Source organism: Gekko japonicus, unplaced genomic scaffold, assembly GCF_001447785.1.
Source record: "Gekko japonicus isolate JY-2015 unplaced genomic scaffold, Gekko_japonicus_V1.1 scaffold525, whole genome shotgun sequence".
Taxonomy (NCBI): Eukaryota; Metazoa; Chordata; class Lepidosauria; order Squamata; family Gekkonidae; genus Gekko; species Gekko japonicus.
Window position 1 is genome coordinate 388142 of NW_015163620.1, and position 24232 is coordinate 412373.

At 42.9% G+C, this 24232-nt stretch overlaps 1 protein-coding gene across 1 annotated transcript in view; it reads left to right on the top strand.

Annotated features, from left to right (window-relative positions):
* Nucleotides 1–24232, top strand: part of PTPRQ (protein tyrosine phosphatase, receptor type Q) — a 204611-nt gene that overhangs the window by 83867 nt on the left and 96512 nt on the right. Inside the window, exons 32-37 of the mRNA XM_015407447.1 lie at nt 2393–2553; nt 3380–3525; nt 7132–7300; nt 10443–10736; nt 11419–11694; nt 12503–12654. Of these exons, the coding sequence (XP_015262933.1) occupies nt 2393–2553; nt 3380–3525; nt 7132–7300; nt 10443–10736; nt 11419–11694; nt 12503–12654 (1198 nt within the window). The remainder of the gene's footprint in view (nt 1–2392; nt 2554–3379; nt 3526–7131; nt 7301–10442; nt 10737–11418; nt 11695–12502; nt 12655–24232) is intronic.

A 24232-nucleotide genomic window follows, 5' to 3' on the forward strand; every position in this document is an offset into this window, starting at 1 on the left:
GACTGCCTGGCAAGGTCTCAAGGCAGCAAGAGGAAGGTTGCGGGCTTAACATGCATGGGAAAATAGACATTTATATACAAATGTTAGAAGTGTCCGAGATAAAATCAGGGAGTTGGAATGCTTGGTGTTGGGGGGGGGGGAAATAGACACTGTCGGTATTTCAGAAACTTTGTGGGATGAGGAAATCAGTGGGATATGGTGATTCCTAGTTATAAATTATATTGGAAGGATGGGGGGAGAAGGGTTGGAGGTGGGGTGGCTCTCTATGTCAGAGAGGGTATACAGTCCAGTAAGACTGAGAGTGTAAGAGAACTGGATTCGCTTCTGAAAATGCTATGGGTTGAAATAGTGGGCCCAAAAGGAAGCTTAACACTGGGAGTTCGTTATTGCCCACCAGATCAAAGGATAGAGGAGGATTATAAAATGATGAATGAATTAAAGATAGCGGCTAGATAAAATAACTGTGCCATAATAGGTGATTTTTAACTACCCACACATTGATTAGGTCAATATGTGGGGAAGTGGGGAAAAAGAGATTGAGTTTCTAGACACTCTAAATGACTATGCTATGGAGCAGATGGTCACAGAACCTACCAGGGGAGAGGCGATCCTGGATTTGGTCCTAAGTAATGCCCAAAACCTGGTGAGAGATGTAAAAGTGATTGCACCGCTTGGGAACAATGACCATAATGTTATTGAGTTCAACATTTGTATAAATAGGGAGTTGCCCCAAAAAGACCGACACAGCCACTTTTAACTTTAAAAGGGGTAACTTCTCTGAAATGAGGGGACATGTGAGCAGGAAACTGAAAGGAAAAGTAGAAAGGGTCAAAAACACTGGGGAAGCTTGGAGACTGTTTAAAACTACAATCCTAGAAGCTCAGAAAAAATATACCGCAGGTTAGGAAAGGCACAAATAGGTATTAAAAAAGGCCTGTATGGTTAACAAACAAAGTAATGGAAGCTGTAAAAAGTAGGAAGGATTCCTTTAAGCAGTGGAAAGCTAGTCTCAGTGAGGCTGATAAAAGGGAACACAGGCTGTGGCAAATAAAATGCAAGTCTGTGATCAGGCAGGCAAAAAGGGAATATGAGGAGTATATAGCAAAAACGTAAAGACCAACAATAAACCTGTCTTCAAATACATTAGAAGCAGGAAACCAGCCAGGGAGGCAGTGGGACCCTTGGATGACCAAGGGGTAAAAGGAGTACTGAAGGATGATAGGGAAATGGCTGAGAAGCTAAATGCATTTTTTGCCTCTGTCTTCACTGTGGAAGATGAGGAGTGCTTGCCCACTCCAGAACCGCTAATTTTGGGAATGGTGTTGAACGACCTGAGTCAGATTGAGGTGATGAGAGAGGAGGTCCTATGACTGATAGACAACTTAAAATCTAATAAATCACCAGGCCTGGATGGCATACATCCGAGAGTTCTGAAAGAACTCAAATGTGAACTTGTGGATCTCCTGACAAAAATATGTAATCTTCCGTTAAAATCTGCCTCCATTTCTGAGGACTGGAAGGTAGCTAATGTCACTCCCATCTTTAAAAAGGGTTCCAGAGGAGATTCGGGAAATTACAGGCTAGACAGTCTGACGTCATTACCGGGTAAGTGTAATCATTTTGAGGACCTCAGCCATATGGCAGCTGCAAGTTCCCTATGGTATGCAATTTAAAAGATCCCCAGGGGCCCAATTCAGACTGTGGCATGGAGGACTCCTGCCCCTGTGCTGTTTTCCCCAACTTGAAACAGCACCAGAGGTGTTATTTGCCCCATCGGAGGCTACTTGTGCCACAGTCCTGATTTGAATTGGGTCCTCTGTGGCACTTCTAAACTGAGTCCCTTGGGGAACTCACAGCTGGTGTCCTGCTGCAAGTCCCCTTTGGGATTACACATTAAACTAATTGTAGCTTGGCCCTTCAATGGACTACTTACAGGTCCAACCACAAGCAAAATGTATCACTGAAGGTCCCAAGCAGTGACCTTTGCTACCACTGACCTGTGTTCCTGTTTGGGGATTCCTCCAGTTATAACAGGTGGTTGCAGTTTTGCTACATTATTTTGTTTGACCCTGACTGTTACAGGGCTAAGAGGTAAGTGGATCTCACTCCTACCCTGGCTAACAATGACATCATAATGAAATTCTTACTTAAACAGAGGTGTGCTAGGCTTCATGTCAGTGGGACTCCCATATGGCTATATGGAAGTCCTCTCCAGCACAGCCCATTTCTCCCTGTATTTTCTCTCTAGCTTCATGTACAGTGGTAAAACAGCACTTTGCTCTTACAAAACTTATAAAATTAATTACATGGGAAATTTTGTTCTAGATTTTCTGGATTATTTAGATATTATTCTACTTTTTAACTACATACTACTTGTAACATTTTCTCTTAGGAATATCATGTTGAACAGAAGCATTAATGTAACAGAAACCTCATTAGAGATCACAGATCTTGAACACAACAACGAATACAGTGTTTATGTGACAGCAAGTACCAGATTTGGAGATGGGAACATAAGGAGTAACATGACTAGCTTCAAAACGTCTGAGGGACGTAAGTGTTATACTGCAGTGACTCTAGAAGATTAGAATGAAATGTAGAGATGAAATGTAGGGAACCTCGTAGGGTATGCTCCTCTCTGCAAGTTGTCAGGCTTCAGGGGTAGGCGCTCCTATGTGGCGACCAGTTTGCTGGGCTGCCGGTCACGAGCCAGATTGATGGCTCAAGACCAGAGATTTGGTTCACTGAAAATTGTTCTGGTAATATACAATAAACAAGTAAGATTTTAATGGAGACTACCTGAGGAAAAGTGGAATAATTTGATAAGAAGAACATCATAGCCTTTTCTCTTTGCATTGGTTATTCTGTAATATGGCCTAGAGGTGGATGTATCCTTGCACAATGAGCCAAGCTGAACACACATGAGGTGGCCTTATACTGAATCAGACCATTGGTTCATCAAGGTCAGTATCACCTACTCAGGACATGTAGTGGTTCTCCAGGGCCCCTGGTAGAGGTTTTTCACACCACCTACTACCTGACCCTTTCAAACTGAAGATGCCAGAGTCTGAACCTGGGACCTCCCAATATTTTGGAAAATGTTTCCATGCTTCTCTAAGCCCCACACTTGTTTGTGTTTGCTGTGCGGAGTCTTGCCTGTGCCCACAATCTTTTTTCACTGGATTATAAATATGAAGTAATACACCTCAACATTTATTTTAATTTAATTTTATTTATAATTCGATTTATCTCCCGTGCCTCCTCTAAGGCTCAGGGTGGCTAACAGGTGGGGCAACATGAGTTTCCAGTCCCCCCTGCTAATAATTCCTAGGCAAGAAACTGATTTTTGTAAATGCTAAATTGTTAAAATGTTTTTCAGCTCCAAGTGACCCACCTAAAAATGTCCGGTATACAAATCTCACCTCCTCATCAATACGCATTTTCTGGAACCCTCCTCAAAAGCCCAATGGGAACATAAGGTTTTATTCAGTTTACTACAAGAACGATTCAGAGATTTACATACAGGTACATCTTTCTGTTCTTATTTTCTCAGTTCCAAAATTTATGTATTATTTTGTTACTTTAAGATATCATGAACAAATTAAAACATGAGTCAAAGAAATGTCACTCTTTTGTACAACTATTTAATTATATGTAAGTTTTGCACATGATAATAAGGAAAATAAAATATTATTTAGTCTTTACCATCAAAGATTTAATCTGAACCTTAAAATAAATGTGATCTTTATGTTTGTTTTCATTTAGCAAAGCATGGAGATCTTACACTGAATTTCTAGACTGCTTGCCTATCTCAGGGAGAAGTCAGTAAATGAGGCAACAAGCAAAGAATACGAAGCATAGTTTAGGAATTTTTAATCAGCCATTTAACTTTATGAATAATATGTCAATTTTACACATTGATATTGTATATTAATACTTTTATCTGTCTTCTGTCCACAAAAAATCAGTTCTGCATGAGGAAAGGAGCTATGAGAGCACCTGCAGTTCAGTTTAAAATTAGCTTCTCTGTTCAGAAGTTGTGATTGTTGCAGAGAAAACGTCAACAAAACATTGAAAAAAATTGTGTATGATCTGAGGAAAGAAGATGTACATATTTTGTCTTTTGCCTCATTAACACTAGTTCTTCTAACCCTTAGTGTTATGGGTTCTTAATAAGTGTTTCCTTACTGCCTATGTAGGATTAATACTCAACTTTCTGTGGACTGTGTTCCTTATTGATATAGTGCAATTGTGAGTACTAGATTTATAGCTACATACTAAGGCACCAATATCAGTGCTGGATTTGGCCTTGGAACCCAATCTAGTTGCTGATGTGACCTGTGTATTAATGGTAAAGAGTAGGTTCATAAATTCATTTTAAACAACAAAGAGAGCAGGCCTACATCAGAATCTCAAATAGAAAAATAAGGACCCATACACATCTACCTACTTATGCAGTCTCATTGGAAGCTACTACAATGGAGCTTGGTAATTATACACAAGCATCTCTAAATTTTAATATAGTCTTTGAATTACTCAATTACCTTTCTATTTCTCAGATAGGTTTATTATAGACAAGGCTCCCTCTAGTGGATGAATAAAAATTACCAACAGAAATAGCTAGGAGTCACAACTAGCGATATGTAGCTAAAAAAATGGTATTTTCTGGATCCAGATATCAGGGAGCAATAAATAAATAAATTGTGTTCCTCGTTTTCTGGGTGTGAAATACTGATTTGGTATTTGGATATGGGGGTTTTGGGGGGTGGAGGGGGATTCCAATATTATTTGGGTCCATTATTCCCTATGGGGAATTTTTCTGGAGGGGCTGTTTTTTTACCAAAATGCACCAAAATTGCAGCAATGCTGCTGGTGCCAGTCCTTTAATAACCCCCAATTTCCAAGTGAAGTAAACCTCTTGGGCCCCTGAACCAAGATGCCCCCAGCCATCCTCCATTGCTTGCTATGGGAGAAGGAAATTCCATGCTTTCTCCAGGGGAAGGAGTAGCTAAAGACACAAGAGCAATCAAAGCAACCCCTGGCCAAAAACCTCTCAAGGCAGATAGAGCAAACAATCCCAAAGAACCAATACAGAACCAGGGAATCCTAGCAGAATCACTGAACAATGTGGCAAGTCTAACACAACAAATGTACAACCTGGGAATCCAACCCAAGATCAAACCAGAGAATCATCCAAACCAAACCGAATAGGAACACAAGTCTAACAAATGTAGAATCAGTGCCAATATACAAAAAAAGAATCAAAGGCAATGTCGAACCCGAGAATCGATCACAAATCAGCTCATTCAAAGAATACAGTTTTGCAAGACCAGCAAAACCAATTTAAAAGTTCACTCAAAGAGAAACCTATACAGCAAGCTGATACCAAGCCTGGGAATACACAGACACAGAAAAGAAGAAAAAACAAATGTTCACGGTTAATCCTAAATATTTCCAGGTATCCCAAAAGTTCTAGATGCCATCCAGAGACCCAAATCTATTAGTAAAATATTAATAAGGTATTTTTCAGATGTATATTTGAATCAGACATATCCAAATGATATCCCTAGTTACAACTACCTAATTTCCCCCATATCCTCTCCCCATGCTATTTCTTCTTTTCCTTTTCCTGGCTGCCGTTATATTCTCAATTGTCACTGCTTTCTTTTCTACTTCTGTGAGGCAAAGCACCCTGCTTCCTCTCAAAGGGTTAATGTGAAGTATTTGTGGGCCTACTCCGGCTTGCAGGTGTCCATAATTGGACCTCTCTGCCTACACCATACTTATGTCTTTCAAGGCTGGAGTCAAGAATGTGGTAATTGGCTCTTCCTGGGAATCTGTGTTCCAGTAGATGAGAGGGAGGAAGGAACAGGAGTGATGTTTTAATCTTCTAGAGTGTTCCAGCAAGCGTGCACCCTGGTTGGATTTGGAACTTCACATGGTGCCAGACAACAAAAGACTATAATTGAGTCATGAACCAGAGAGAAGCCATGCTAACTTAATGATTCTGCAGGATAGAGGCCTAGACTATGAAAAGGTAGTTTGTATGCTGCAAGGTAATAGAGACTGTGTTGCCTAGTGTTACTTTGTTCTCTAAATATTGAATAAACCTTCATATATTTACCAAGGTCTGGTTTATTGTGTGCTTATCACTTTGAGGATGCACAGCTCTGAGCGCTGCCTGCTTACTCAAGTGGTGGCATCTCAGGGGGCCCCAGGCTTGGGTCCTTGACAACTTCCCACCAACCAACCCTTTATCTTCCCCCATCTTCAGCAAGATATATTTATTATGTATTTACTTCATTTATACTTCACTCTTCTCTGCAGTGGGGACTTGGAGCAGCTTACTTCATTTTCCTCTCCTCCATTTTATCCTCATAGCAACCCTATGAGGTAACATGCTGAGAATGTGTTTCTATTATTTTGTGGGGGTTTCATCCACCCAGTGTATTTTTTAAAAAATTCAGATTTTACTGCAAACCTGGGAGTTTTCTTGGGCTTGTAGAAAGCTCTGTCCTGTCTGTTTATGGCTCCAGTCTCTGGATTTAAGGATCCACAGATTTTGCCATATTCAGAATTTGCTAAACTGATGCTCATTTTACACATGTTATTCCAACTATGGTATCTAGGGAGCTTGCCAAGAGCGTAGAGAGGTAAGATAATAGCTCAGATAGATCCATAGTACAGCATGCATGAACTCCTAGGTTTGTTTCATTACATCTGCAGCTGAAGCATCTGAAGTAGCAGAGCTGGAAGAGCTTCTCTTGGGTTTGAGGGAGCAATGGATTGACTCAGAATAAGGTAGCTTCTTATGTTCATATCAGCCAGAAAATATAGGAATAAAATAGGTAAAGGCAATGTGTATACATTGTATTTTCAATGCAAATCAGTATGCACAACTAGGAGGCTCAACAATGGGTTCTTTGCCTTTTGAGTTGGATCAGGTGGCATTCTGGTTCACTTAAGTGCAGCTTCATCACCAAGCAAACTGTCCTTTGTTCAAGCAAAATGATTCCCTATATTGCCTATATTTATTTAAGTGAATATATAGTTTATAGAGATACCAATTTGACTTTAACACTTAATCAATTGAACGTTGAAATATAAGTTTGTGTTAATATTTCTCCCCAGAATTTTACCAGTTATGCTATTGACACTGGTGTTGACAACATAACATTATCTACAGTATTAAACAACTTAGCAAAATGGAGTCACTATGTACTTTGGTTAGCTGCAAGCACAGCCTTTGGAGATGGAAACCAAACGAGTGAGATAATACACGTGTACACGGATCAAGATAGTATGTACACATTTTTTTCATTCTGAAATGTCCTAAGTAAAACATTTATAAATTATTCTGTTGGAAGAATTCTAGTCGAAGGATTACAACACTAGGCCATGTGTCAGCACCACCCTGGTGGGTTTTTTTAAAGGGGACTTACAGTCTTCTTGTAGTCATCCTCCATCCTTACCCTTTAGAATGGGATTTACTGCATTCCTTCCACAAGGGATCAAGATCAATGTACATTCATCAACCTTACGGCACAGTAGAACTTGCTATATTTCAGAGTCAGATATGAACCTGACCTCTGCATTCCACACTGCACCTGTTCTCAGCCTGTGATAGTGCCCAGCCATCTGAAACATAGCACATTACCAAACTAATGTCCCAAGAAATGTATCTTTAACTCTTCCTGAGGCTGCGGTCAGATGACAAGCTTAGCATGGTCCGGCTGTGCTTGTAATTACATCTAGGTTTTTTTCAGACATCCTAGCCTTAACTGGCTGCACCGCATGTTCACCCTGTGGTTGACTGTTCAGATTATTGCTTCTTGGTAACCACAGAGCAGTTGGTGAGGTGACATCCTTTTTTGTTTGTTTTTCACGCATGTGCACAAGCACGTAGCCAAAGCACTGGCTCCTTTCTGACAGCTGTACAATCCCTACGCCAAGTACTGTGATAATTGGTTCCTATACAACTGTATTTCTCTGCAAGAAATCACTCCCTTTCTTGACTGATCTTACTGCCTTTCCCAATAATTTCATAGGGAAGTTTCCCCTTTTCCTCTCCCCATACAGTTTTCCCACCAGACTATTATGAAGTTGCTTGGACTAAAGTTTCGGGGGTGGAATCCTGGCCGCCGATATGGGAGCCTAAATAGGGACTATTTCCACCACCATCCCACCCCAAGAAATGGCAGAAAGGGGCTTTTTTCTTGAATTTGCCACTCAAAAACAACTCCTTGGGGACTCCTGATCCCAACAAAACATTGTGATGCATAAACACACAAGCAGTGCCTCATGACCCTGCAGTGGAGATCTGCTTATGCACATCTCACTAATTGTTTTTTGTTTTTTTTTAAGGAGCAAAAATGGAAGGGAAGATTCAGACCCCGATGAAGTGTTCAGACATCCAGAAATGCAGGGTGAAACCAGACAATTCATAGACCTCAGACTTTCTCCTGTATTAGAAAACACCGATTCAGGGACGGGTGAGAATGGGAGGGTGATGACTGGGGAACGAGATACGGATGATGCTGTCTGATCATGCATTTTAAATCTGGAAAGGAGCAACAATGACGCCAGATCAAACAGCTCGTCTGATCACAGCCAGTGGAGAAAGGCTTTCATTCTTTCTTCTGGGTATATAGTTTGGCAAACTGTTTCCCCCCGTCTTGAAAGAGAAAGGAGAGACAAAAGATGGATGTTTCCAGAGTTTTGCAAGCATTTTTGAGGAAAGAAGATCCTCTTGAGTCCTCCAAAAATGCATTATATTTCTATCACATTGTCCTGGACTTCCAGGAAGAGGGTATGGCTTTCTGAAATCCAGATCTTATTTACCCAATGGAATATTTTAAAGACTGCTGAGAAGAGAGTGTGGTTACACTGCCCCTAGTGGGATACCTTAAAAAGATTAATGAATTTACAAAACAGCTGCACAAGAGAAAATGGACCCTAATGTGACCCTCTGCAGGATCTATGAATCACAATTATGATTTCAAACAAAGATTTCTACAATTATATCCTAATAAGGCATCAGAACTTCAGTATGGGGGACAAAGTGTGCTCAGTCTAGTTCACAAAAGCTTACGCTAGACTAAAAAGTTGGTCATCTTTAAAATTCTACAAGTCTCCTGCTTATTTTTGCTGCAATTAACATAATGACTTATCTGGAATTACTATCAATTTTGGGATACTATGGAACAAGTAAGTTAGAAAGTGAGAACATAGCATTTGGAAGCTACAGTGCTGAGTCCTTTTCATGTGTGTTTTCTGTAAGACAAAATTACCACCTCCAGAGCTAAGCATGTGTGTGACTGAAAAGCTAGGGCTGCCAACCTCCAGGTGGTAGAAGCCAAAAATGAGAGATCACAGGAGGAAATGGAATTCCAAAAATAACATCCGTGACAAAAATAACGAAGAGTCAATAAAGTAGGGCTGCCAAGTGGGGGCGGGGGCGGGTAAACCCCCGCTTCAGAGGCCCGATTCCCGCCGCCATGGAATCGGGCCCCGGGGGGACCTCCACCCCCCGAAGCGCAGCGTGGCTGCGTCACTGGAGGTGACGCAATCACGTTGGGGGTGTGGCCTCAATCGTCGGAGGGAAAACTCTATGGTTTTCCCTCTGATGATCGGGGCCACGCCTTCAACGTGATCGACGTCACACATCACTTCCAGTGACGTGCTGGCAGTGTGTGTGTGCAAAGCGCACGCGCACATCAACAGACGGCTCCCACTTGAATTTGTTGCTCAAAAACAACCCCCCAGGGTTTCCAATCCCAACAAAACATTCCAGTGCTTATAAACCCACAAGTGGTGCCTGACAACCCTATGGTGGAGATCCTCTTATGTGCCTATCACTAATTGATTTTTTTTAAAGGAGCAAAAATGGAAGGGAAGGTTCAGGCTTCCCTTTTGGCTTGAGACTATGATGGAGAGTTCAGACGTCTGGAAATGCAGGATGAAACCAGACAATCCATAAACCTCAGACATTCTCCGGTATCAGAAAACACCAATTCGGGGATGGGTGAGAACAGGGGCTGATGACTGGGGAACAGGATATGATTGATGCTGTCTGATCCTGCATTTTAAATCCAGAAGGGAACAGCAATGATATCAGATCAAACAGCTCATCTGATCGCAGCCTAAGTGAACTTCCTTACATGGAGAAAACAAAAGCACATAAATTATTCATAGGTGTGGGCAGAAGTGGTTCAAATTCAATATATTCAATAAGAACCAAGCTACTTAATCAAGTGAATTCAAAGAATGCCATCTCACTATTCTCAAACATTGTATGGAAGTAATTTCCACCAAAATAGGTGAAACTTAACTTCCATGTGTAGTGTTTAAGATCAAAGTGTTAATGTTTGTATGAATGTAAAAGGCTAGAGTATACATTTGGTACATAAAGATACTTTAACCTTTGTTCACTTATGCTACAGTTCCTGATGGACCTATTGAAAATGTGGCCTATCAAAACATTTCATCTACTGCTGTAAATGTAAGCTGGTTACCCCCAGCCCAGCCAAATGGAATAGTCTTCTACAATGTTTCTCTGACAAGACAGGAAGCTCAAATGGACCATGAGATTCTGTTACTCATTTTGCACGATACAAATGTAGTTTTTGATAGACTGGAAAAGTATAGTAGTTACCATCTGAAAATTACTCCAGCAACAGAAAAAGGACCATCTGAAATACATACTACTACACTTCACATCAGAACTGAAGAAGATGGTATGTCATTTTTTTGTGTTAATCTTTGGTTTTGCTCCAACATGAACAGCATATGATTTCAATTGTTAATGCATGGCACATAGATTATCTTGACCAGTGGGGTATTTTTTTTAAAAAACCCCCACCCTTGTAACCCTGATATTTGCATAGAAGGTTTAAAACACGAGAGGAAAAAATGCTACAGAAACAGAAAGTAGGTAAAAAAGATGCCCAAATGGCTTTTAGATCTGTATACTGAAATTTTTAAAGGGTTGGATATGATATTGTACTTTTTAAATAGCTATTTCAGAATTGCACATCCTACACTTGGGTAAATAGCTAAGTCAAATAAATTACTTGTAGCAAATGAAGAAATTAGCTTCAGTGTCTGAATGGTGTAATTCTGATGTTAGCTCTCATGCTGACCAAGTTATCCCTCTCTGCTTTAGCAAAATGTTAAGTTTTTTAAAAGACTCTTAACTGTTGTACTATTGGTGCAATACACTATTTAATTATTGTAAAATAATTTAATTACAGCTAGTTAAGAAATATACTGGCACACAACTACTGTTGTCAGGGGTGTTTTGTATTTATGATAGTGAAGGAAATGAGCTTTTATATTATTGGCTGGTGCTTCCTATACATTTCATCATAATGTTTGTATTTGTAATTTAATATTTTCCTCCTTTTTAAAATGAGGCAGTTCCAGAATCTGCACCAATTATGAAGTCATACAAAAATCTCTCATCTACCTCTGTGATGTTATCTTGGGATCCTCCAGCTCAGCCAAATGGCATTATAATGAGATATGAATTACAGCTGCAAGGACCAGAAATAAATTCCTCTTTCAGTACCTCCAATGAGTCAGTCATTTTAGAAGCTCTTTCACCGTTTACACTGTACAGCTTTTTTGCTTCTGCAAGAACCATAAAAGGACTTGGCCCATATGCCGTACTTATGTTCTCCACAGATGAATCAGGTGAGTGATGAATTCCAAAAGGTTCCAGAAAGTGGTACTGGGAAATTGCTGTAGTACCTCTTGGAATCTGGCTGTAGAGTTCCACAGGCTGCCATCTTGTCTTTCATGCTACTTAATATATACATGAAACTACTGGGAGTGGTAATCGGATGTACAATTATATCAGTTTGCTGATTATACAACTCTCTCACTCTCTCTTATTTCCATGAAATTCCAGAGAGATGGTAGAAACATTCAATTAATATCTGAAGGTGGTGTGAAGGTCTGCACTTGGGCAAACAAAGTAAAACAACCTCAGAAAGGGCATAAATTGTTGTTTGGAGGTAAAACAGATTTGAGATTAGGTTTACAACTGGTTTTAGATGGGGTTTTAGTATCCTGAACTTAAATCGGTATTTTCAACCAATTAATCTCTTGGAGTCATGCCTCTGTAATACAGTGTGTTATTTTACTGCATGATATGCCAATGCAAAATTTGTTACTCTACGATTAAAATCCCTGCATGATGGCATGGCAGGCCTCAGTATAGGCTCTATGTATGATATTTAAATTCCTCGGAATGTATGGTTTATCTGGTTGATTTTTCTTTAAGTAGAAAGCTCAGTAGATTTTACAATTTATTAATCTCTAGAGAAATTTCTATAGCTGCAAAATAACACCTTGTAAAATATGAACATCACCCCGTTGGTTCCGAAGAAGTTTGGAAATGAATGCACAAGAAATCTCTCATGGAGAATTTTTCTTACAGTTTGTCCATAGGTATCAGTAATTTTTTTAGATTAAAACAAAAGAACATTTTCTTTCTCAGTTCCATTGGCTCCTCCTGAGAATCTGCAGGTTATCAATCACTCATCCAACTCTGTATGGCTGAGATGGAATCCAAGTCCTCAACCAAATGGTGTTATTAAAAGATATACTTTTAACATTTTTGAAAACATCAGTCAAGCTACATTCTATCAGGTATGTAGTATTAGTATTTATAATTATTGTTGTTATTAAGAAATATTTAACAAGTGCCAACAGTGTGCCAGATGATGCACCTAAGGGAAAGGACAAGGCAGATTCTGAAATAAGCTAATCAGTGGAATGGTTCTGATAACAAATAGGGTGCAGGCCTAGAATCTGTTTTAAGCACAGAGGAGGGCTTTGATGTTATGATGACAAAGTTAAAAGAGAAGGAGATGATTTGATGGGTTGGATTTTTTCTGGCACAGGGAGTAAAACTATGAAAATGGTATGCAAAAGTAGGTTCACCAGTGGTCCTGGGACTGCGGCAGTCCTTACTCCTGGGATTACAACTCCTCCTCTCTGACAGCAGAGCCAGCCAACAATTTTGATCCCAGAGGGGAGGGACTTGTTCCTTGGATTCCCAGTCTTACCTGCCCTGCCTTCTGATCAGGACATGTTTCAACAGTGCTGAGAGCACAGCAATCCCAGAAGACACAAGAAAAAGAAGAGGTGGTTTAGGAAGGGAAGGCATTTTGCCTCAACCCCTCCAGGTGGCGTCATTGATTAGCACAGGTACCAGAAGCTGTTTAAAGTGTTCGGATGGAGCAGGGAATACCCCTGCGACTACAGAAAGACACAGGCTCCCAAGAAAGCTGCTTTCCCTCCAGTTGGCAGACCCTCCCTCTCTAGCAGTTTAGAGAGACTGGAGGAAGTGGTAGAGCCGGTGAATACCCGCAGAGAGAAGAGAGGATTCCTTCGATCCTCTGTGAGGTTTGAGACTCTGGCATTGCCCCTTGGCGTCCCGGCGAGCAGTTTCATTCCTACCAGCAACTGAAACTCGGTAAGGCAGAGGTTGAGGGGGAGGACGGACCCTCCATATAGGAGGGCTGCTTTCAGGGAAGGGGCATCATTCGGCAGGCCACCTTCCTCACCCCCACCCTTCTTAATTCCTCAGTTACAACTGTAGCCCAGCTAGGGAATCTCCACCTGGTAGGTGCCTCCTGGCAAAGGCCGGTGGCGTGGATGGGGTTTTTTGGCAGAAATTGAGGGATTTCCTAGATTAACCTGGCAGCCCAACATTACTGACATCAACTTATGGCTGGGAGGGAGCCTCACTAGCCATGAGGGTGAAGTGGGAATCCTCTTTGCGGTGGGGACAACTCAATTGGAGGGAGGCGGAGACTGAATTTATGGTACTCAAAAGTGGGAAGGTGGCCATTTTAGAACCTACTTAGGAGCTTTTCATTTTCACAGTGAAGACAAAATGGCGGAGAAAGCAGGCCCCTCCAACTCAGCTATGGAAAGTATAACTTGTGAATTTGATCTACCCAATTCCCCTTCTTTCAGTTTTACTCAAACACTTCAGCATGGGGGCTAAACAGGGGACTTTTCAGGAGAAGATGCCAAAACAAACATTCTTTTTTGGTTGGAGTCTGAAATGAGGAAGGAGTTTAGAGTATTAGGCAAGCATCCCACCATAGGGAACCTTCCGATTCATCTCTTGAATGTGGTAGATCAAAACATAGGCAAAAGAGAACCAAAGATCACAGCAGGTATTTCTCCTCTCCTGAGGGAAAAAGAGTAAGAGTTATTGTAAATACACTCAGGAACATAGTCCTCTCTTAAGTAAACAGGGGGGAAACTCAGACTCCACAGGCTCTTCTTCTACTAAGGAAGAAGGACATCTCTCAGAGGAGGAGGCAAAGATTGTTCCCACTACTTAGACTAGACTCTTCCCTCAGGAAATATATAATAAATTGTTACCCAAGGTATTGAGGACTCTGGAACTAGCTTATACTCCTAAGGAAACTGAGGAAGAGGATTCAGGCTTCCCAGTGGAGTCAGAGAAAACCATTCCCAAGACAGGTCTAAAGCTGTACAGGTACCCCTACCAGCAGCCTTTTACAGTCTCATGAAAGCACAGTGGGATCACCCTACAAAACCTAAGGCTAACCACCCTATCTTCACAAAGTTTTATTCTCTTATTACAGAGGCCTCAAAAAAGATTAAATTTCCAATTGTGGATGATCCAGTCAACAGCCTAGCCTTCACTTCTGTTTTACATATGAAAGCTGATGGCCTTCTCAGAGACTAAAGTGACAAAAAGATTGAGCAAGCCCTGCGAAGGGATTTTGAAGCGTCAGCCAGTTCCCTTAGGTTATCTGCTACAGGATCACTCTTTGCTAGAGTGGCCTATGTGTGGTCTTCTGAACTAGCTAAAGCAAACAGTGTTATCCCCAAAGGGCTTAAAGATGAACTCAAGAAGATCGCCTTAGCCACGGCCTTTGCAGCAGATGCATCCTTGGATGCCCTTCAACAATCAGCTTGGGCGATGGCTGCCAGCATGATGGCCAGAAGAAACACATGGCTGAGGAACTGGGATGTTGATCCTTTGGCCAGAGCTAAGGTAGCAGCAGTTCTGTTTAAAGGACCCAACCTTTTTGGGGAAGGCCTAGAGAAGTACCTTGTGGAGGATAAAGATAAGAAAAATGTGCTTCCCCCAAAGAAAAGGGAACTAAAATCCAAAAAGCTGTTTCAGTCCTTTTGGGATTATAGAAGGGACTCCAAATCAAGCTACAATAAGTCCTTTAAGGGAAAGTGGCAGCCAAAATACAGGGAAAACAGAACAACCTCTTTCCCCAACAAACAACAGAACCCAAAGAACACCAAGAAGGGCAAATCAGCTTGTCCATGCCGGGGCCCCCAACAGAGGAGTCGGGGGTTGCCTACAGACTTTTGTGATGAGGTGGCATCAAACAGTGACCGACAGATGGGTGTTAAGCACAGTTTCAGAGGGGTACTCATTGGAGTTCCACACTCTCCCACCCAACCGATTCCTAGAGATCCCCATGAACCAAGCAACAGAGAAACACAGACTGTTAAAGATGGCTGTTCAGCATCTTCTGGAGACTGGGGACAGAACCGGTCCCTCACAAGGAAAGAACATAGGAGGTATACTCCGTATTCTTCATAGTCCCAAAGAAGAACGGGGACGTCTGGGCCATTCTGGATTTAAAATGGCTGAACAAATGAATTGTAACCAAGAAATTCAAGATGTGAACTCCGAAATCCATAGTGTCATCCATAGAACAAGGGGACTTTATATGTTCGATCAATCTGTCAGAGGCCTATTCTGATCAGGCAGTCACATCGAAGGTTCCTCAGGTTTGCCTACAATGGATACCACTTCCAGTCCTGGGCCCTTCCTTTTGGCTTGAACTCCTCACTAAGGGTCTTTACCAAGGTCCTGGTTTCTTTGGTGGCATACCTGAGGGTCCAGGGAGTAGCATTATTTCCTTATCTGGATGACATTTTGGTCAGGGCCCCATCATACAGCCAAGCTTAGAAGGACTTAGGGCTGACAATGAAAGTGCTCAGAGAGCATGGATTTGTCATCAACCTCGAGAAAAGTACGTTGTTACCAACACAATCTATTCTGCACCTAGGGGTATGGATAGATACACAGCTTGACAGAGTATTCCTGTCAATAGAGAGGCAACAGAAGATACTACATCTATTAGCCCAAGTGCTGAAAGAAACAGAGGTGGAGGTGATGACACTAGCTCAATTATTGGGCATGCTAGTGTTGTGTCAGGATGTCCTTCAATGGAACAGGTTTCACAGTTGCCTGCCTCAGAGGTTTTTACTGCCCTTTCAGAACATAATAGCTCACTAGAGGCCCTGGAAGGTACTCATGCCGGAAAAGGTGAAGCAGGAACTGAAATGTTGGATGTCTCCAACACGTTTCCACAAAGGGAAACTTTAAGAGAACCTCAGAGGCTGGTGGTGATGACTGATGCTTGTCTATATGGATGGGGAATGCATACCAAGAGCGAGATGATTCAAGAAACATGGTCAGCCAGGAGTATCAATTTTCTCAAACTCAGAGCCATCAAGTTAGTCTTGCTGCAGTTTGGGGAGGTGCTGGAGGGTCTTCACGTCCTGATTCAAATGGAAAACATGACAGCCAAGGCATATCAACAGGCGGGGGGGGGGGACAAGATCCAAATCCCTGCACAAGGAAGTGAAGTGGTTGATCAGTGGGCAGAGGAACATGTACAGTCAGTGAAGGCAATTCACATGGCGGGTTGAGACAATTCCATAGTAGATTGATTGAGCTGGAGAAAAATAGACCAATCAAAACGGATGCTCAACAGGATAGCTTTTCTACAGATCTGTCACAAGTTTGGAAAGGCGGAAGTGGACCTGTTCACCACCAAAAAAAAAACCCTGTCAATTGCAACAATTTGTGTCAAGGACAAGGTGTCAAAAAGCAATAGGGACAGATGCGCTGAACTACAATTGGCCAAGGGCACTCCTGTATGCCTTCCCACTGGTCCAACTTTTGCAGAGGGTGCTACAAAGAGTAGTGGATCAAAAAGCAGAGGTTATAGTAGTAGCATCTTTCTGGCCAAGGAGGGCTTGATTCCAAGACCTAACAAGGATGGCAGTAATGGAACCATGGCGCTTGCTGCTGAGGTAGGAGCTATTGAGCCAAGGGGTGGTGGTTCACCCTCATCCAGAGATGCTCAGCCTCACTGCTTGGAGGTTGAGCGGCAGCAGCTGATCACCATGGTGGTGGTAGAAACCATGTTGGTGTCCAGAAGGGGATCCATGAATAGCATTTATAACACTACTTGGAGAGTCTTTAGTTCCTGGTGCAGGGATAAGCCCTCAGTGGGTGAGATCTTATCCTTTTTGTAACAGGGGTTAGAGAAAGGTCTTAGCACATGCACATTGAATCGTCAGGTGGCTGTTCTTTCAGCGGTACAGGGGGCAAGGAAAGGAAAGTCACTAGTACAAGAACATCATGTTAAAAGATTCTTGAGGAGAACTTCTCTATTGAATCCACCCCAAACACACCACTTTCTGACCTGGAATCTTAACGTTTGAACCAATGGCTAACTGCAGCATGAAAGATCTTTTCATCAAAACAGCCTTCCTAGTGAGCATTACATCAGCTCGGAGGGTTTCAGAACTGCAAGCCTTATCCATTGATAAAGAACTCTATGTGTTTCATAATGACAGGGTGGTTCTTCGCCTGGACCTAGCATTCATACCTAAGGTGAATTCAGTTTTCTATAGATCAGAGGATATAGTGCTACCATCTTTTTGCCCTAACCCCAAGCATGGGAAGGAAAAAGAATGGCACTGCTTGGATGTACATAGGGCACTTGGTTTCTATCTGGACAGGACCAAACACTTGAGAACTACCAATGCCTTATTAATTTCATTTAGGAAATCCTCATTAGGAAAGAGGATTTCAACCTCCACCCTGAATAGATGGTTGAGGGGTTGCATTGTGGTGGCATACAAAGCCAAAAGGTTGGAGCCACCACAGGGCATCACGGCCCATTCTCTGAGAGGAGTGGCTACCTCTGCAGCCTACAGGGCTTTTCCTTCCTTGGAGACGATCTGTAGGGCAGCTACATGGAAGTCAGTCCATTCATTTACAAGACACTACCGAATTGATAAATTGGCCTTGGCAGAGGCGGCCTTCGGTAGAAGGGTCTTGCAACATGCCATGGAGACTGAGAAGCTGCTGGACCCACCCTGGGAGACACTGCTTTTTCACATCCGAGGAGTAAGGACTGCCCCACTCCCAGGACCACTGGAGAACAAAAGATTTGTGTTCACTTACCGTGAAGCTTCCTTCTCAGTGGTCCGGGAGTGGGGCAGTCCTCCCCACCCTTTAGGGATGGCAGCTTCAGGGGTCTTGGGGTGATAGGAGTTGAATGGGTCTAGTACTCTGTATGCTTGGTGGTACAAGTAGACATGCCAAATGAGCTGGGAACTAAGGAAATTATTTAGAACAGTGGGTTGGTTTTTTGGCAAGGTTATACTGTGAACCTACGACCTTCTGCTCCAATTAAGGGATGCAAGTTAAGAGTTAGGAACATGTTCCCCATCAGGGGAAGTGTATTTTTTTGTCTTGTACATAGTTCGAAACAGGGAGCCATGGCTTGGAGAATGGCTGGGAATCCAGGGAACAAGCCCCTCCCCTCTGGGATAAGAATTGTTAGCTGGCCCTGCCTTCAGAGAGGAGGAGCTGTAATCCCAGGAGTAAGGACTGTCCCACTCCTGGACCACTAAGAAGAAAACTTAATGGTAAGTGAAGACAAATCTTCCGATTTTTTAAAGGAATAATTAGAATCAAGATGGAAGTGCATATATTCTGCAAACACTTTCATTTTGGGGCTGTATTGGCAGTATTTTATTGAAAAGCTGCCATACAGTAAACTACTGTCTGATTTTCTTCCATGTTCAAAAATTAGTTTGAAGATTAGTACAAATGTCACTTAAAAGGAGAGTGCTGGGGTTTTTTTACGATGCGGGATGAGGATGACATTATAGTGTTTAAAAGTAGGTTTTATATTTTCTGAAGAGCATATAAGAAAGGTTTAAAAGAGATATAAATCAAAAATTAAGGAGGAGTTTGAGTAGAAGAAGGGACTTGAAAGGGCTTGAATTAATGTTCCTTTCCTGAAAAAAATGTCCTGTCCCTGTTTAATGGAGGCTTAACTAGATGTCATTTACCAGGTGATGTTATATACCTCTATGCTGTGACAAGCTTCAGGTGCCTGTTTTAGGCCTGTAGCTAACGTGGGGGGCCCCCATGGTTTTTATGGGCCCCATCCTCGGCTCCCCCATTGCTGCCCTCAGCCCAACAGCTGAGAAGGAGGTTTCTCCGTTCCCTCCAACAAGGCTGCTGGGAAGTGCCTGCCTGCCCCTTGGCACGCCAGCCGCGCCACTCTTTCGCTCCCGATCCCCCTCCCCGCGGGGGGGCTGTTGGCTGATCTCTCTGGGGAAGGCGGGGGGGCTCCTCCTCCTCCTGGGCATGCGGATATGCTGCCCAGCACCCCCCCAATTCCCTGGTCCGAGGCAGAAGTTTCTCCACTGCCCGCCAGCTCCACAGCCTGATTCGTAACCCTTTCAGCCTGCCAGCAACTGGAAGCACCTGACACTCTCGACAAAACAGTTCTGGGGGAAAGCTCGGGGAGGGCTGAGTGGGTGAGCCCCGCCATCACTGGACCTCAACAGACAATCCCCCCACCAACCCGCCAGTCTTTCCTACCTCAGATGGGGGGGAGGCTTGAACGTTTCCAGGCAGGTGGATAATTCACTGCGGCGGCTGCTACTGACGTGTTGTGGTGATGGTTGTTTTTAATTAAAGCAAATATATTTATGTTCAGATGTTTATATTATGCCTCGGTGGATACCGCTATGCCCTGGGCTGTTGCCCCCCCGGCCCCCTCCCCCCAAACTTCTTAGCTACGGGGCTGGCCTGTTTCCACACAGTAAGTCTCTTTTAAGGAGACAGGACTTTTTCTCCAGGTCTTTTGGCAACCCTGTTTGCTCTCTAATGGGCATTGCTCTAGAAAGTAAAGGAACTTGGCATTGATTGGATGACACTGAGTTTCTCAGCCAGATTTAGGTAAGAGCAATGGAGGGTTCACTTCAACTTGAAGTATAATGACATTTGGTAAGTGATGGAGTGTGTGTGTGGGGGGATCTACTGGAAAAGGATAGGACTAATTTCCCTGGAAACCTATGAAGTAAAATACATTACTTAGAAAAACTAAGAATAATATGTTAGAATTCTAGGAAAAACAGTGTTAAAAATTAGGATGAATATTTATCTTCTGTTTACATTTTAAAAATATATTGGCTGCAATTGTTTGATTTTCATACTTTTAAATAGGCCTGATTTAATTTAAGGTCAACAACTATATATTTATTACCCAGTTATTTGACATTAAAAACTGCATAGATGCGGCTTCCGGTCTGGCTCCCGCGAATGGCGGATGCATCCTCGGGTCGCTCCCGAGGGCGCCTCGCCCGTCCGCGGTGGAGGAGGGAATCCGCGTGAGCGGAGACCCGAACGAGCCCCTCAGGAAGAGAGGAGCTCGGATCCGGGGCGCTTTAGGGCACAACAGGGGGAGTTGCTCTTTCGGCCGAGAGGTCGGAGATCGAGGCTCCCGCCATGCCCTGCCCCAATGGACCTTGCTGCGTGAGCGACCCCGAACGGGGTTTAGCGGAGCCACCAGACGTCACCGAGTGATAAAGCGACCATCCGCAAAAATGGAAAAAGAAAAGATCGGCTTAACTGTGAGTTGTCAAAATGCAGAGAAAAAGAACTAAAAACGTTTCCCCCCCCTCCCAGCGAAAAAGGCGAAGAGGTTAACCCTCCATTTGTATAAGCGAAAAAGAAAAGGAGGGGGGGAATGGATCGAGCGGACAGTGATGTTTTCCTTTGATGTATTTGAAACAAAGCGAGAAAAAGTTTTGTCTCTCTGGAGCACATTTTAAGAACTTTCTAAAAGTAAACAAAAAAGAAAAGATGTCGGAGCTGGGCAAAAGCGAGCGGAGAAGAAGGGAGGGACTTCCGTCTGGGCGTTTGTTTGTGCGTGAGAGCCGGCTGTTTAATGTTTGGACTGTTTATGGCTGTGAATCCGACGGGAGTTTTGTAAAACGGAAAAGTTTGAACTGTGACAGCGAAGAGTGCCTGGCAAGCGCTTATATAAGTTAACAGTTGCGAGGAGGACCCAGTAAAGAGTTTGGGAGCGGATATAAAAGCGAAAATGAAATTAATACCATTCTCAAAGCTGGGGATCTCCAGTAATGGCATGAAAGGAAGAGGATTTATAGTGCATGAACTGAGAGTGTTAACAGTAACCCGAAGGAGGATCTAACAAGCCGGAAGGAGAAGACAACAGAGGAAGCTCCTCCACATCAGTGATAGTAAAAGTACCCAGCACGCAAAGAAGCGGTTCTGAATGTGCCCAGAAGAGATTTTTTTTATTAACAGAAATTCAAAGGAACATTACTAACATACTAACAGAGAATTACACGTGACCGGACTAAGAAAAGAAGTTTGACAACACACAGAAGAAGCCCAAGAAGATTAATTGGACATTACTAACAGTTTAATTTACCAGTTTATATATCACTCAGCTTTCTCTTTCTCCCACTGTCTACCCTTCCCATTTTTTCCTTTAAGCGAAATACCTCCCCTTTTTAGGGGAGTCAATAAAATCTTTATTAAAAAAAAACAAAAAACTGCATAGATGCCCAGTTTGTACAGTCCTGACTCTATATTTGTTATGCCTTACTGTCAGGGCTAGTTTTGGGGTGGAAAGTACTGGCATGGTATTCCGGCTGCGTTCCTGCTTGACCATGCCCCCTGCTCCCAACAGCCCTCTGGTGGCCTGACTGAGCAGTCCTCAGTCGGGCCACCAGAGCAAGAAGTAAGGTAAGGTAAGGCAAGGCCTGATCAGTGGGTGGGGGTGGCTGGGGCTTGACCGGGAGTCGGGGTGGGGTGTGGGAGGGTGGGAGGGGGTGGCAGGGCCCTTTCCTGCCGGCTCCCTGCACTTAAAGAGGGTGGGGTCAGCTGTTGGGGGGGACACTCAGAGCCAAGATACATATGCAGAGCTGAAACTGGATCAGGTGGCTGGTAAAATCGATGGATAGCAGCAAAGTAGCATGTAAATGCAAGAGTTAACAAAAAGATGTGAGAGTGAAGCTAGAGTCCAGCAGTATGCCCAAGACAAACCAGCTCTACCCTGTGTACATGGGTACTTTACTCAAGCTTTATTTTAGATGCCAATTGCAAGCATGAGAATGATAGTGTCTAAGTAGCTTTTTTCTCCTACCCATCCAATATTATGGAAACTGATACCCTTCCTACTGAATGTAGCTTGTCATGCATTTTCTACAGTGAACTGTTCTAGAATCTAGGCTATAGCATTGTGGTTCTTTCTTTCTTTCTTTCTTTCTTTCTTTCTTTCTTTCTTTCTTTCTTTCTTTCTTTCTTTCTTTCTTTCTTTTCTTTCTTCATCTGCGCGTCCCCACCCCCCAATAACTAGCAATCCAAAACAGTCCAGTGGCACCTTTAAGACCAAGATTTATTCAGGTACAAGCTCTCCCTCCTCTGTGAGGGCAGACTTGCATTGTCAGGGGTGTGACCTAATATGCTAATGAGTTTCTGCTGTTGGTTGTGGCCTGTTATGCTAATGAATTCCTGGTGGGCTTTTTCTACAAAAAGAGCCTTGCTTACTGTGATGGACCGAAGGCTGTCCTGTGTCTGAAGGGGGAAAATAGCCACTCAGCTGTGCCTATAGGCATGTTGCTTCACCATCCAGTCACCTTTCAGAAGGGGATAGAATGTTGGAGGGAAGCACAGCAGCAATTGGTTGAGATCTGCCTCAGGGAGAGTGCAGTGAGAGTTGAGTTCGGCCTCAGGGAGAAGGCAGTGATAGCTCAGTTCTGGCTCACTAAAACAGCAGATAGCTTGAAGGGTAGCTCTGCCTGATAGAGTGGCAGAGTGGTTTAGCTCTACCTCTGGGTGGAAATGGAGTACCTGATTGTTAGGCCTATCTCTGGTAATGAGCAGACCTTGTACCATTTAGTCTGACTATTGGGTGGAATACTGTGTGTGAGAGAGGATCCAACCTAGTGGCTAGTCAGTAAAAGCCTGTTTGCGCCTGAAAGCATTAAGGAAAATTCAAACTGCTCTTTTTGTTGCAGTTATGTAAGCAGACAAGTGTCCCTTTTCCCCTTATAACTCTAGAACAAAACGATAAGAGACTTACTTTGAAAAATGAATGCTGGGAACTATCATGGCAATCAATCATAATAATGTTGTTGCCGTATAAAGATCTAGTAATTTCTGATCCCCCCCCCAAAAAAAAACAGTTCTCTAGTAGAGGGGGGAAAGAGGGGCTGCTGGAAGCTGAGGAAAGGAAATTGCAGGGGAAACTGCTATGCTGAATACTTTGTTGGCTCTGCTGTTGAGAGAGCTGGTATGTTAAGCCAGATCCCTTGTTAAAGTTAACAGAGTGCACTAGGGTCAGAATGCAGCAGAGCCCCTTTGAACAGCGTATGCTTGTAAGACTACAAAGTTACACAGAGTCACTCATCAGTTTAAAAAAAAAAAAGAACTGATTTATTTGGGAAATACATACCTGATAGTGCAGCGTAGAGAAAGGGACAGATTCTAATCTACCTAGCTAGTGATAGATACAGATGCAGAGAGGCATCTGCCATCCATGGTGCCAGAGAAGGGAAAATGTGTCCTCCCTCTTTGTGTGCATGCGGGAAGAGAGAGAAGGAGATGAAAGGAAGTTTCAGAGTAGCAATCTGCAAATCAAAGGGTTAAGTGACAGAAGAGTAAACAGGAAGATGCTTAGTATCTACTTATCTAGCTGTAACTCTCTGGTCACTTGCTTCTTGGAGGCTGAGGCACAGGGACATTGCATCTGGTTCTTCTACAAATGCCAATGCATTCACAGCAGCAAGAGCTACACAAAGCATCGTTTCTGTGTGGAAGGAAGCTGTATTGTAACTGTACAGGTTAATATGAGAACAATTCAAACATGCCAAATGATTTATCCTGATTTCAGAACATGATTCCAAATTAACCGTGTTAATCTATTCATGCTCAATTTAAGAATCTTGCCATGTAACCCAATTCACTGTGACCTCAATAGAGTCCACAGCATCTTTGAGCTATCACAGTTACATTGAGTCAGGTTGCTTTTAGGATCTGTTGTTGTTTTTCCATCATAGTTGAGTCTGTAATAAGCAAAAA